Here is a 14,175-nt window from a genome sequence, read left to right as displayed (position 1 = left end):
GTTCTTGAAGAAACAAATCAATGTAATGAGAAAGATTGCTGGTGATGGAGTCTATGCCCGATATGATGGGGCGGCCGGGAGGATTGACAGGGTCTTTATGTATTTTGAGTAAAAAATAAAAGAAAGGGGACCAATATCTGGGAAGAAATTTAAATTCCTTTTTGTATAAAATGCCGAGGGACCAGGCTCCCCTAATAAAAGTGGTAAAATTGGAGAAGTTGACGGTACACGGGTCTTGTTCCAGTTTTACATAATATTCAGGATCTTCCAAGATTTCTAAAGCCTTCTTTCACATACCAGTCCCTGTCCATGATGACCACCCCACCCCCTTATCAGCACTTTTTATAATTATGTCATTATTAGCTCTTAATGATTTCACTGCTGCTTTCTCAGCAAAACTTAGATTGGAAAATTTATTATAAACCGTAGGGAGGGAACGTAGCTCTTTGAGTATGAGCTGTTGGAAGGTTTCTAAGTGGGCACCTTTGTGGTGGACAGGATAGAATTTACTGGGTTTTATTTTAGGATTCACATGTAAGTAAGATTCAGTCTAAGCCGTTGGAAGGTTCGACGGTGAGGGGGGCCTATTGTTTTGCTTCGGTAAGGAAGTGGCGCTGAATGGACAGTTTCCTAAAAACTCGTTCAAATTGAGATATAAATTAAAAGCATTTAATGGTGCATCAGGGCAAAAGGATAGACCCCGCTCAAGGAGGGATTTTTCTGCATCCAACAGTGTGTAATCAGAAAGATTGAAGATACTAGATTTCTCAGTTAGATTTTCTATGCCAGTGTCGATATCTTCATTTTTTAATTTGGGGGTAGTGCTGAAATTAGTTCTGGCTTTTCCGCTTCCTCTGCAACCTCGTTTCCTCTTTTTCTTTTTATTTTGGACGAGTGGCTGGGGGCCATCCGAAAAAAACCTGTGTAATCTTAGTATTTCTAGAGATGTCAATGAGGGTGGTCTGTGCAGACCCGAGGGTGGGGGAGTTGAGTGATGGAGAAAGAATTTTTATATTAGAAGAATCCACCAAGTTGTTTAGAAGTCTGTTGGTAGGTTCTATGGTTTCGATGATGGGTAATGAAGCTGCAACAGTATGTAAAGTAGAGGGAAGAGCAAAAAAAAAAAAATGGAATGTATGGAGGATTGGGAGGAGGGGTGGTCATCATGGACAGTAAACTGGCATAGGCCACCAAACTCAGCAACTTCACTAATTGTCAGGGGACCTGGAATATTAGATAGTTCTTTAGGTGATTCCTCTGGTGGGGCTGGGTTGGTGGGTACACTCTCAATTGTTTGCTATGAGAGATGATTGCTTGGGGGCTCACTCAGTATTGTTGGCATAGAGACAACCCATGAGCTCATAGGGTGCACGCGATCAGACTTGACCTCAGTCAAATAACTGGAATCAAGTCCCAGTTGGTTGGTGCAGCCCTTAAGGGTGTCTTTATGTTCTTGATAATAAATATTCTGCTCTATATTTTTAAAGAGACAACCAACTAGTTATCTAGATATAGCCTCTTAGGTTATGTGCACACGTTCAGGATTTTTCGCGTTGTTTTCCGCGTTTTTTCAGCTGTTTTCCGTGGGAAAAACGCATACATAAGCATCCCATCATTTTTAATGCATTCTGCAATTTTTGTGCACGTGATGCATTTTTTTCCGCAAAAAAACGCATCACGGTAAAAAAACGCAGCATGTTCATTAATTTTGCAGATTTTTCACTTTTTTCCCGCTATTTAGGCTATGTGCATATGTCAGGATTTCTTGCAGAAATTTCCTGAACAAAACCGGACATTTTCTGCAAGAAATCCGCATGCGTTTTTTTGTGTGTTTTTTTGTGCTTTTTTTTGTGCAAAATTAATGAACATGCTGTGTTTCTTACAGTGATGCGTAATGTATTCTAAATGATGGGATGCATATGTATGTGTTTTTTATGCTTTTTATAGCGAAAAAACGCAAAAAATCCGGAACGTGTGCACACAGACTTAATGTATTGGGTAGCTCTGAAAAAAAGCGCAAAAAACTCATGCGGATTTCATGCAGAGAAAGTGCGGGTTTTGTACAGGGAAAATTCTGCAGAAAATCCTGACGTGTGCACATGGTCATCTAGATTTTCTATAAGGCTACCAGTCAACTACAGACCCCTGGATAGTAAATCTGCTTCATTATGGGGTGATGCTGCAGGCCTGGCATAGGTCTGACACCACCTATGTACAATGCTACTGTAGTCTTGTGAATTTCTATTTGCGTCTTGTTCTTTCTGTTGAATTTCCATCTTGTTCCATTTTGTCGAGACGTTTTGCCGAATTAGGGAAAAAATATTTATTTTTCCCTACGGATACTGCGCCACTCTTTTGTTTTGTCTAGGTTGTCAGGCATTTAGGGTGTGTTGAATAGCTTGACCATACTGAACAAACACAGCCCATGGGAGATGATGGTACTTTCTCTTTCTTTCTCTCTTTCTATTTCTCATTCTCTGTTTCTTTCTTTCTCTTTTTCTTTCTTCTATCTCTTTCTCTTTCTTTTTCTCTTTTTCCCTCCTTTCTCTTTCTTTTCTCATTCTTTCTTTGTCGCTTTCTCTTTCCTCTCTTTTTCTTTCTCTTTTTCTTTTTTCTTTCTTTTTCTTTCTTTTTTTCTTTCCTTCTCTTTCTTTTCCCACTTTTTCTTTCTTCTGTCTTTCTTTCTCTTTTTCTTTCTTTCTTTCTTTTTCTCTCTTTCTCTCTCGTTCTCTTTTTTTTTTTTCTTTCTGTTAATTTCTTTTTAAGTTCTTGACATCCTATTTAAAGGGGTGTTCTCAAGTTTGAAAGTTAGCTTCTATCTAAAGGAAGGGAGAATAGCTGAGCACTGTGCTTGGCTGTCTCCGCTGATCCCATTAGGAATGAAAGGTGAGGCAGTGTGCATGATCGACCTCCAGTGGAGGGGCACATCATTCTATGCGGGTTTGGTTTTGGGCCACTGTGGTTTTTTTCCCCCTCCCCCACCTCTCCAACCAACAAAAAATTGATAAGTCTTCCCCTATCCCATGGGGAAAACTTTTCAACTTGAGAGCACCCCTTTTAAGGCACATAACTTGTATATGGACCATTAAAAAAAAAAGTATGTATCTGGTTTATTGGATGTTTTGGCACATAATAGAGTAGCAGGGGATGATGAATTTTGGGGTTCCTAGGAGATGGCGTGCTAGTTCTGAGTCATCGGAGAGTCGCTCCCACGGTTACGCTGTGGGTAGGTTATATACCAGGAAATGATTGCTGTACGGTTATGTCCAGCTGTGTCTCGGAGTTATGCAGAGTGAGCAACCTAATCCCGGGAATCCTGCAGTGTTAGGAGTGGTACCATGTCAGTGCTGGCAGCATATGTCCTGGGGATACTACCTCTATGAAGAATTACAGCACTAACATGGCCGCTTTATGTGTAGAATGGGAATGAAGGAGTGTTGCACTTTATAGTCATTCTCTACATTGCGGTATCTCCTTTTATAAACACACACATATGTCCTGTAGGCGACAACAGATTTTTCTTGCAGAGGTCTGTTATCTCGATCTCCTATAGAACACCAATTTCCCTAAAACGCATGTGCATTAGCACGGCCCCAGTAAGTGTTGGGATTCTTTCTTTTTTAATCCAAATGGATCTTCATTTAGAAGCGTGGTTGCACCAACTTGTAATGTTCGCAGTTGTCTGCATATGTCGTATGCAGTAATTAGCAGATCTATTCTGCATTTTCTGACTCCATCAGTATTTGGCAGCCAGAATCATGTGACCACAAAACACAGAAAAATTGTGAATATCTATTATAGATATTTTCTCACTCCTAATCCTGTCCGGATTCAGACAGCTGTATTCCGTGTTTTGAGGTGCGCGGTCAGTTTTGGGCAGGGCGGTCTGCCATGAAATACAGCCAAATGAACCTGACCTTTGGCTTTTAAATACTGATATACAATAATGACGTGCGGAAAAAGAGCCTAAAAAGTGTATTCTTATCATTTATGGCTTATCAACAGCAAGGTAGCCGCCTATTATTCATGTTTTTAGCACCGGGCAAAATTAGGCCTCCTTTACAAGTTTTTTTTTCTTGGTGCTTTAAAATGCGACTATTTAAAAAGTAAATAAATATATACATAAATGTATTGTAGGTGCAGATCTCTCCAATGGCACCTACATCTCTCACGCTGCAGAGGTGGTCAGAATTCTCCATACAAGTAATGGGAATTCTGAGCACCGCGGCAATGGGGCTCTGCTCTCCAGATATGGTGGTCCCATTGTTGGGATCAACACCTACTATACACTTATGGCATAAGCACTGCTGAAGTCTGTGTGAAGGAGGCCTAATTCTGCTAAGGCTGGGTTCTGATGATGGTGGAATCTCCATATGAGACTCCATTAGAGCCCCAGAAAAACTATATTCCAACATGCTCCCAATGGAGCCATAGACTTCAATTAGATAAACTTTGGATTCCAAATGATTTGTTTTGAATTGTCTGTGTTTTAAGCTTTGCACAATATTGTAGGCAAAAAAATCTAATTATTTTGGGGCTTCAGAAGGAAATCTGATGGAGTCACAAGTAGGGGTGAAGGCAACTATCCGAATACGGAAAGCAATATACAGACTGGACGTGGGTCTACTGACCGGAACTCAACAGCCTCTCTGTGTAGACGTGTGAACTCGGCCTTATAGGATGTGTTTTCAGAAAACTCAGTTCAAATAGTCTGGTTATTAAGGCGAGTTGGCACTTCAGTCTAATCACAATTATGAAGGATTTGTGACATGTCAGCTTACCCTTAGGCTCATTATACAGGGATCTGACATTCATTGGCCAAATCTGGACCTCAATGTCTGAACGGACCATGGGTCTTCTAACCAGAACAGGACAGCCTCATATTTCTCTATTAAGCTGACCTACAGCCAGTTCAGTACTAAGTCCATGAATGCTGGAAGCAAGAAACCGGCAGAAGACCTCATTCAGATGCCCGTCTTTGACTTACGGTACTTGTTCTATCCATGATTTTCACAGAGCAAGTACCCATTATAGTCTATGTGGCTGTTCACATGTCCATGTATCCACAAAAAACATGGATCATCATTGTGTGAGAATGCATGTGCCCTCTGTGATTACCATGCTAATGTGTAGGAGAAGCTTTGCAACTTACCGTATGTGGTTTTTATAGCTGATAAAACACTGATGGTAAAAACTGACACTGACAAAACGCTGATGACACTTGGATCCAAAGCTCTGATGAACAACAGTCCACATTTTTCTCTACGAGAAAAATCACAGATGTCTGAATGAGGACAAAGTGGGTACATATCTGACGGCCAGATGTAGATGTCCCCATCTGGATGACACTGTGACAAAGCAGCAGGTAGCCCGAATCATCCGACATCATGGGCCGCAGTATTAGGAGTCCTTACTCTGTATAATAAATACAATTATTTCTTCTTCTTTTTTTTTTTGTAAATTCTTTATTTAAGGATGTTGGCATAGGCAAAATATCAATATAGATGCACATAATTGTTATTTGTAGTAATATTAGTAGGGTGTTACATCATTTAGTAAATGCCCTGCAGTATCCGGTCTTCCTGATATTGAGCCATCAGTATATATACCGCACTATGTATATTGGCCTATAGTTTGACAAGTCTTTTACCAAAAGTATTACTGGTAACACTAAAGTGTAGAAAAGAAATGTACAAGCTCCAATAAAAGTAGAACAGGAAGAGATCACGTGTATACGCCAATAAAATGTACAGTATTCCACCAGAAAGCCATATGATCTCTGCTTATTCACAAATGACAGTTGTGGTGTTTGACAGGGACGTAAACACCCTCCACACAACTTATTTTTTTAATGTATTTTTACTGTAGCTCCTCTTGCTACACTTCCCACCTTTACTGTGTCACCATTGCTGGGTTACATTTTGGACACTAATATTATTGTATATTAGTGCATGAAAAGTGCCAAAATCCGAATTGCATAATGTGGAACTGGTGGCCATTTACCTGGATCTGTGGCACGTGCAGGGCATTGTGGACTACAGACGCCGTTCATGCCGCTGCTCCTCTCTCACAGCTGCAGGTTTATTTGCAGTCGTACATAAAACCACTGATGACGCGTGACCTCACAGCTTGTTCTGCATGGCAAACGCAGCTCTGCTACATCTGTAAATCACACACCTTTTGGTTTGTAATGGTAACTTTTTTTATGGAGATTTTTTATTTTCTAGGATTGCTAAAATAACGCTCCAAGGAGAGTGACCTTTATGTGAAATGTATAGCTTAATCAGCGGCTTTCTGCTCGGGAGAGGTTCCGTGTTGTAGATGAAGATTACTTTTATATGCAGACAGAAATGTCCCGATTTTTCATCTAACTTTGATTTCACAATTAAGAGTTATAGAGCAGACATGTTACCTGTTGGCCTTGTAGAGCAGCGGTATCCACGCTGTGCAGTGATGAGGCAGTGACCCAGGAAAGTTCAGAGTAAACATAGGTTTAATGTTCAAAACTCACAAACAAAAGAAATGGTATCCTTCAGATTGCAGCCGGGAAATAAGACATTCCGTGACCGGTTACCATGGGCGACTGCACCGACGTGTATGCTGAGGGTGCCAGACCTTTTGGCTCCGCTTGGCCCTTTGTTGCCTCACACAGGTTGAGCTCTGCAGAGCCTACTGCTCTGCCTGCTTGCAAGACCAAAACTGACACACCCAACCCTCTGCTGCAGGGTTTGTTTTACCAAAGAACCTGTGGCCGTGGGCCACATGGAAAGGACTGTCCCACTACCATCCTGTAGTCCGTTTCAAAAATAAGAGCAAGTTTTTTTTTTAAATCTGCTTTGGACAAATAGCTTGCCCAAAGCCAACACTCCCATGGCCTTAATATGCTTCTGTGTGCATCCTGGGGGACGCATAGCGACCCCCGCATATAACACCTGCCGCTGCCTTACAGCCTCTACTGGGCTACGCAGAAAAATTATGTAAGAAGTTATAAAAATGTCATATCACCCCCAAAGTGCATCATTAAATAGGTCTCGTCCCATAAAATAATGAGTCCTCGCACCTTAACTGAAGAGTTAAAATATTACTGGCAACACACACAATCAGAATTTTTATTATTTTTTATTTATTTATTTTTTTTTACAATTTTTCAATATAAAATAATAATTAAAACAAAAACTGTAGACATTTGGTATCGCTGAGATTGCAGTAACAAGAAAAATCATTACCAGGTTATTTTTATGACACAATGTATGCTGTAAAAACAATTCCCCACCCCCCTTCCCAAAAAAAAGAAGTTAGAATTGTGCTTTCTTTTGCTCTGTTTTGCAATTTCATTGCACTTAGAAGTTTTTCCCGTCTCCAAGTACACTTTGTTAAAATGAATGGTGTCATTCAAAAGTACAACTCCTTCCGCAATAAAAAAAAACCAAGCTATCATACATCTATGTGGACAGAAGATTTAAAAAGTTATGGTGCTTTCAAAAAGGTGTGGAGAAAACAAAAATAAAACTGAAATTGGCCATCAGGAGGAATTTATTTATTCATTTTCAGTTTTCCATGTTACTATCTATATAAAAATCGTGCAATTTTCACAATGGCTACTAAGCCGTCTAGCTGACTCACATTTCCTGTTCTCTACAGCAGTCTCATTACCAACAGGGTTACACTGAAAGGTAAAAGTAGGTAACACAGGATGAACCAGTCGCAGTGGGTGATGGGCAAAGCTCACCCTCTCTTCACAATGACCTTTTCCATGATTAGAGCATGCCCAGTATATACTTCTCTACAAACAAATCAGATTATAATTCTATTGCTGCGAATGTCCATGTGCCCATCAGGAAGTAGGAGTCTAATAAGTAAGGCCTAGTGGCCAATGTGAACATTTTTAGATTTTTTTTTTTAATACATGTAACATAGAAACCTGGTTTAGCAGTAGGCCATTTTCTGATGACACATTCCCTTACAGCTCCCCTTTCTACACTCCGAGTCCTTCAGCACTTTCTGCTCCTTCTGGATGAGCATGTGACTGCTGCAGCTAATCACTAGTCAAAGTGGTGACTGATTGCCTGCAGCAGACGCATATATGTCCAAATAAAGAAGGACGCACAGATAATCATGGTGGGCCCCAGGACATTTTAGAACTGGATCTACATTATTGTTTTACACGATTTGTAGCAATTTTTACAATCATTTTAAGTGGCCAGATAACCCCTTAAAAATTAAAAAGAAATAGTTACCTGAAGTGGCCAATTTATATGTTGGCCTTCTGGCCCTTCCTGGGCAGGTGATGGAGGGAGAGAAGAATTGGTCATGCTGAAGTGTAACCCCCAATCCCTGCATATTCTCATGGTGATAATCTGGTTTACATTGGAAAAACATGCATGCTCAGCCGCAGGTGTATGCTTATGGTGGTGGGGCGGGAGAATGGGTGTTTGGGTGACAAGCCATGGCTTACTTTATATTATAGGAAAGCCCTTCTTAATTAGTTCTGTGCCGACAAGAGGGAACTGATCGAGGTGACTGGCGCAGCGGTCTCACCATTTCATTCCCCATTTCAGGATTCGATATCAGTCAGACTTTTCTTATATATATATATTTTTGCATTAAGAAGTCCCGTGGTCTTCTCGCTCTTGACCACACAGTCGGTGCCCAGACTTCTGGAGCCTATGCTATGCCAGTTGACCTGAGAGGAGGTTTTCTTTGTTCTGTAATTTTCCTGTAAAATGTCAAATGCAGTTTTGTGGTTTGGCGAAATAGAGAATTCAATTGTTCATATACGCAGAAGTGAAAACTTGTGGCTCGACTAAGAACTAAATATACCATTCGTCTCCTGGCATTGGGGTCGCTGAGACTTGTAGTTCTCTAGCGCGTGGTACGTTGCTTCTCCTTTCATGACTCTGCACTGTTTTTCAGTTTGCGTTTGTTGTTTGCGGTGGCGCTAATACAGATTACCATTAAGTGAATTTGTTGCGGTGGCGTCTGGGGACGTCTTTCTGTTCCAAGCTCTCCATCTACAATGCAGATCAGACTCAGAGGGTTAATGGAGCACTTGGCCCTTCTCTTCTGCCTCTGCTCAGTGTTTTCCTTTCTCATTATCTATTCTCCCTCCTTCTCCCCCTCTAGATTATTGCTGCGGATTGTAAGCGGGTCACAGTACTGAAATATTTCCTGGAAGCACTGTGCGGACAAGAAGAGCCTCTGCTGGCATTCAAGGGTGGAAAGTATGTGTCAGTGGCACCCGTCCCAGACGCCATAGGAAAGGAAACAGGAAGCCCGGAGGGAAACCAACTGGAAGATCAGGTATTGGTTAAAAGTGGGGGAGACTGGGGTTTACCCACTGAGCCAGTGGATAGAACTACAAGCAACCCAGAAGAAACAATATCCAAGGTTTTTGTTATTTCTTAAAACAATTGATATCTGAGCGATGCGCCAAGTATGTGCTGGAGCCTGATTTTCCCGAGTGCCACATCCAGACATGCCACCCCCATAATACATATCCACATTCTTTCTTGTATCATCCTAATGCGAGTTTTACGGTCCCTGTCTCTCTACCACATCCATCATCTGCTGCTATTATTTCATGGCTTTTTTTTTTTAATAATAATGTGTTGCAGCCGAGACGGGAGAATGAGGGGAGAGGGAGGGGGTGTCGAGTTCAGATTGGGGATAAAGTTTGTGGGCGTACATCTTGGTGCTATGCTCAGGGTGTATTGAAGTCTCTTTGACATGTACAGGAAGAGCTGACAGCACCCATCCCACTACCCCCGCCACTGAACCCTGTCTGTCCCTCACATCCTGATCTGATTAAGAAGTTTGAGGCAAGAGCTCCGCTCAACCTCCCATGTACTTGTTCACATCGAGCAATGCGTTGGGGGCAGCCACATGGAATCACGGGGATTTGGACTTCTACATTTTCAGGTCCCACAACAATGGATTATGCTGCGCGTATAAAAATGTCTGGCCGGCAAATTATAATCAGCGGTGCAATCTTCACACGGTGTTATATTTGAGCCCCAATCAAGGAACAACCCCAGGCGTCCAAAATAACTGTGCTCCATGTACAACTTTCTGCCTGTTGGGCTTTAATGTAACTCTTAATGTAGAGGTCTTCGCTTTCCAGCTGTTGCAAAACCACCACTCCATGCATGCTTAGAGTTGTAGTTACCAACAGCCTCTGTCTTACATGTAACATGCTATGTCAGCGGCCACCAAATTGTAGTCAGCATCTAACATACGCTATCCAAAATCTGATTGCCGCACTTTGCCATCATCCGGTGACCTGTAGAATTTCTATACTTTTACGGACTACAATCCGTCCAAGTGTTAGACCTTGATCACAGTGTAAATGATCTTTCCAGTGCAAAAGGTTTTCCAGGACTGTTATCACATGAATAGTGTACAGACCACAATCTTTGAGGAATGGCAGGGATGATTTTTTTGTTGTTGTTGTTTGCCGTAATGGGAAACTTTGCAAAAGCAAAGATCCTGAAATGTAAAATACTTTCTCTGGATGACACCAAGTTGATTCTTGGGAAACTGTTGGAAAATTAATCCTATTTTTTTTTAAAGAATAAAAAAAAATCAGTGTAGGCACAGGTAAAAAAGAAAAACATTTAAGGAGGTTATCAAAAACTAGTGTAAATTAAAAGTAAAGCCATACCCCATGGCTCATATTTCTTAGGCTGATTTAAAGGAAGCAATCTGGTAGGTAACTATATATCACCTCCACATTTCTAGTCCAATCATAAAGATTGGGGCAGTGCTGATCACCGTGCACAGAAGTCTCCATATATTCTTTTACCCAGTATCTATGAGCCTTTGTGACCTATGTATACACATTGATCAACCCTAGCATTAAATCCATCTGTGTTGTATTGTGTAGATCTTTTTTGTGCTGCCAAAACGGCTCAGACCCATTAAGGCAGGGGTGGGGAACATCAGGCCCCCGGGCCATTTACGGCCCTTGAAGACCTTTTATCAGGCCCCCGGGCAGACTCTCAGGGTCCGCATTCTTGGGCAGGGTGGTGTATTTTGATTGCCACCAGCTCAGTAATTTCTTCTTGATCTGTTAGCACACAAATGCAGAGCTCACTACTGACCACTGAAGGGCATGCAATGAAAGATTACGTCCTGAAACCAGTACCACAGTCAGGATGTACTTTGTGGACGGAGTTTGTACGGCCCCTAAAGGATGGTATAAATATCCAAATGGTCCTTGGTAGAAAATAGATTCCCCACCCCTGCATTAAGGTATGGACTCAACAACTTCAGTATATTGCACAATGCCATTAGCAGCAGATCCCTTAAAGGGATGCTCCAGCGTCTTGATAGGTTATCAATATCAGATTATTGGGTGTATATAATTCAATAGGACCGGAGCTACAATTCTCTGCAACGGTTCATGCTCCCTACTAGTGTCTACATCCAGCCAACGTCCGAGCTGAAAACAAGTGACGGTGTTTCGGATCTCATAGATCACCGATCTGATATTGATGATCTGGATCTTATGACTCTACACAACTTGTGAACATAGCCTTCACATCAAAGTGTTCACTTAGACAGCTCATTTAAGGCCTGTAAGTTGTGAGATGGAACATCCAAGAATCGGACCTATTTATCCAGCAGATCAGGATCGGATTGGAAACCAAGTCTACACGTTGCTAAGATTGTTCAGGAATGGAGTGAGGAAAGTAACCAAGAATTCAGTGGATAAAGAAGCCACTTCCCTTTGGCAAAAGACTTGCCATGCAGGGGTGTACTTGGTCTATAAACAATGTTTATGCAATTGATTTGTGCCAAAGGAACAACCGTATCAATGCCAGTATCCAAGATTTCCCAGACCATTTCCCATAACGTGACATTGCCACTGGTGAGTAGTCTTCTTCACAGTTCATCCAAAGAAAACTTAATTAATCAAACTAGGCCACCATCTTCGATTGTCCAGTTCTGTTGCACTCTTCACGCTGCTCCCTGGACCATTTCCACCATAACAGTCTGGTGCAAAAGCTCAATCAATAGATGAAGCCCGCCGATTGTTCATTTGGTGCTTGCTACATCTGTAGGTACTAAGCACTGTGGCAAAGTCACCAAGATGCTTACGCTTTCCAGTTCTTTAACTCTAATCCTGTGATCATAACGTATTGTTGCCTCTCTATAAGGCACTGATGAGGCAACATCTAGAATATGGGACCCAGTTTTGGTTCCCACATTTTTGAAAAGGAAGTTAGTCAGTTAAAAGGTGGGCAACTAGATTATTACAAGGGAAGGAAGACCTCTCGTGATGAGCGGTTGGAAAAGGTGGGCTTGTTTAGCTTAGAATTTGACACCTCAGAGGAGATCTCATTTGCATGTGTGGCCAATACAAAGGACTGACAGATGACTTATTCCTTCCAAGGACCCTATAAGGACCAGGGGGGGGCACTTATTACGAGTGGAAGAAAGATAATTCCAGCAGCTAGATAGGAAAGGGCTCTTTACAGTTAGAGCAGTCAGCCTGTGGAATGCTCGACCACAAGAGGTAATAATGGCCGACACTAGAACAGCTTCTATAAAAGGGCTGGATGATTTCCACAATACACATAACTGTGGGTTATTGTTAAATTGGTAACAAAATGTATAATTGGAGGAGAATTGGTGTAAGTGCTCACTTTCAGCCTCATATCTCCCACCCCGTGCCAGGTGCCATTATATATTAACTACATCCCTCCATGGTTATATCATTATGGCTGATCTGTGTATTAAAGGGAAGCTGTCACCAGAAAAAAAAAACACTATTAGGGTATGTGCACACGTCAGGATTTCTTGCAGAAATTTTCCTGACAAAAAACGGACATTTCTGCCAGAAATCCGCATGCGTTTTTGATGCTTTTTTGTGCGTTTTTTCCCAAAGGCATAGAATAGCGGGAAAAACGCAGAAAATCCGCAAAATTAATGAACATGCTGCTTTTTTTTACCGCGATGCGTTTTTTTTTCGCAGAAAAAAGCGCATCATGTGCACAAAACATGCAGAATGCATTCTAAATGATAGGATGCATAATGTATGCGTTTTTAATGAGTTTTTACCGCGAAAAAACCTGAACGTGTGCACATAGCCTTAATCTGTTGATATGGGGTTAATTTGCAGGTTAATCGTGTTACTGTCCTGAACCTAGCCGACTGCTGCTGTGAGAAAATGAACTTTATTCCCCCGGCAGCATTTGTATTTGAGTCTTGGGGGCTGCAGCGATGCAGGTTCAGTCATCGCTCTGAGTATAGAGAGCAGCGGCAGCCATGACCATGTCCCGGCCCTGACTGACACTGGCGCTCTGCATTGGGGGTCGGCTGTCAGTCAGGGCCGTAGGTGCTGTGACAGTCGCTGCTCTTTATAATCAGAGCGGTGACTGAACACATGCCTGCGCCATCCCCATGACTGAAATCTAAACACTGCCAGGGGAATAAAGTTTGTTTTTTCCTGTCAGCCATGACAGCACCCTTGTATTCGTTGGTATGTCACATTACCGATAAGTAATATACGTGTTTTCCTGTCAGCCATGACATCACCAGTAGGGTTGAGCGAAACGGGTCGAACATTTTCAAAAGTCGCCGACTTTTGGCTAAGTCGGGGTTTCATGAAACCCGATCCGACCCCTGTGCGGGGTCGGCCATGCGGTACGCGACTTTCGCGCCAAAGTCGCGTTTCAATGACGCGAAAAGCGCCATTTCTCAGCCAATGAAGGTAAACGCAGAGTGTGGGCAGCGTGATGACATAGGTCCTGGTCCCCACCATCTTAGAGAAGGGCATTGCAGTGATTGGCTTGCTGTCTGCGACGTCACAGGGGCTATAAAGAGGCGTTCCCGCCGACCGCCATCTTACTGCTGCTGATCTGAGCTTAGGGAGAGGTTGCTGCCGCTTTGTCAGAAGCAGGGATAGCGTTAGGCAGGGTCCATTAACCACAAAACCGCTTGTGCTGCAGCGATTTGCACTGTCCAACACCACCCTCGGTGTGCAGGGACAGTGGAAGTTTTTTTTTTTCCCCTCAGCGCTGTAGCTCATTGGGCTGCCCTAGAAGGCTCCCTGATAGCTGCATTGCTGTGTGTACGCCGCTGTGCAAACCAACTGCTTTTTTCAAAGCACAAATCCTCTTGTTCCTTCCTTTCTGCACAGCTATCTTTTTTGTTTGTCCACACTTTTTATTT

At 42.3% G+C, this 14,175-nt stretch overlaps 1 protein-coding gene across 2 annotated transcripts in view; it reads left to right on the top strand.

The window, feature by feature from the left end:
* Positions 1-14,175, top strand: part of SMG6 (SMG6 nonsense mediated mRNA decay factor) — a 349,120-nt gene that overhangs the window by 290,371 nt on the left and 44,574 nt on the right. For both annotated transcript variants that reach the window (XM_069761370.1, XM_069761371.1), the window contains exon 14: positions 9,124-9,300. In XM_069761370.1, the coding sequence (XP_069617471.1) occupies positions 9,124-9,300 (177 nt within the window). The remainder of the gene's footprint in view (positions 1-9,123; positions 9,301-14,175) is intronic.

Source organism: Ranitomeya imitator, chromosome 3 (assembly GCF_032444005.1).
Source record: "Ranitomeya imitator isolate aRanImi1 chromosome 3, aRanImi1.pri, whole genome shotgun sequence".
Classification (NCBI taxonomy): domain Eukaryota; kingdom Metazoa; phylum Chordata; class Amphibia; order Anura; family Dendrobatidae; genus Ranitomeya; species Ranitomeya imitator.
This window is presented reverse-complemented; position numbering and strand designations above follow the sequence as displayed.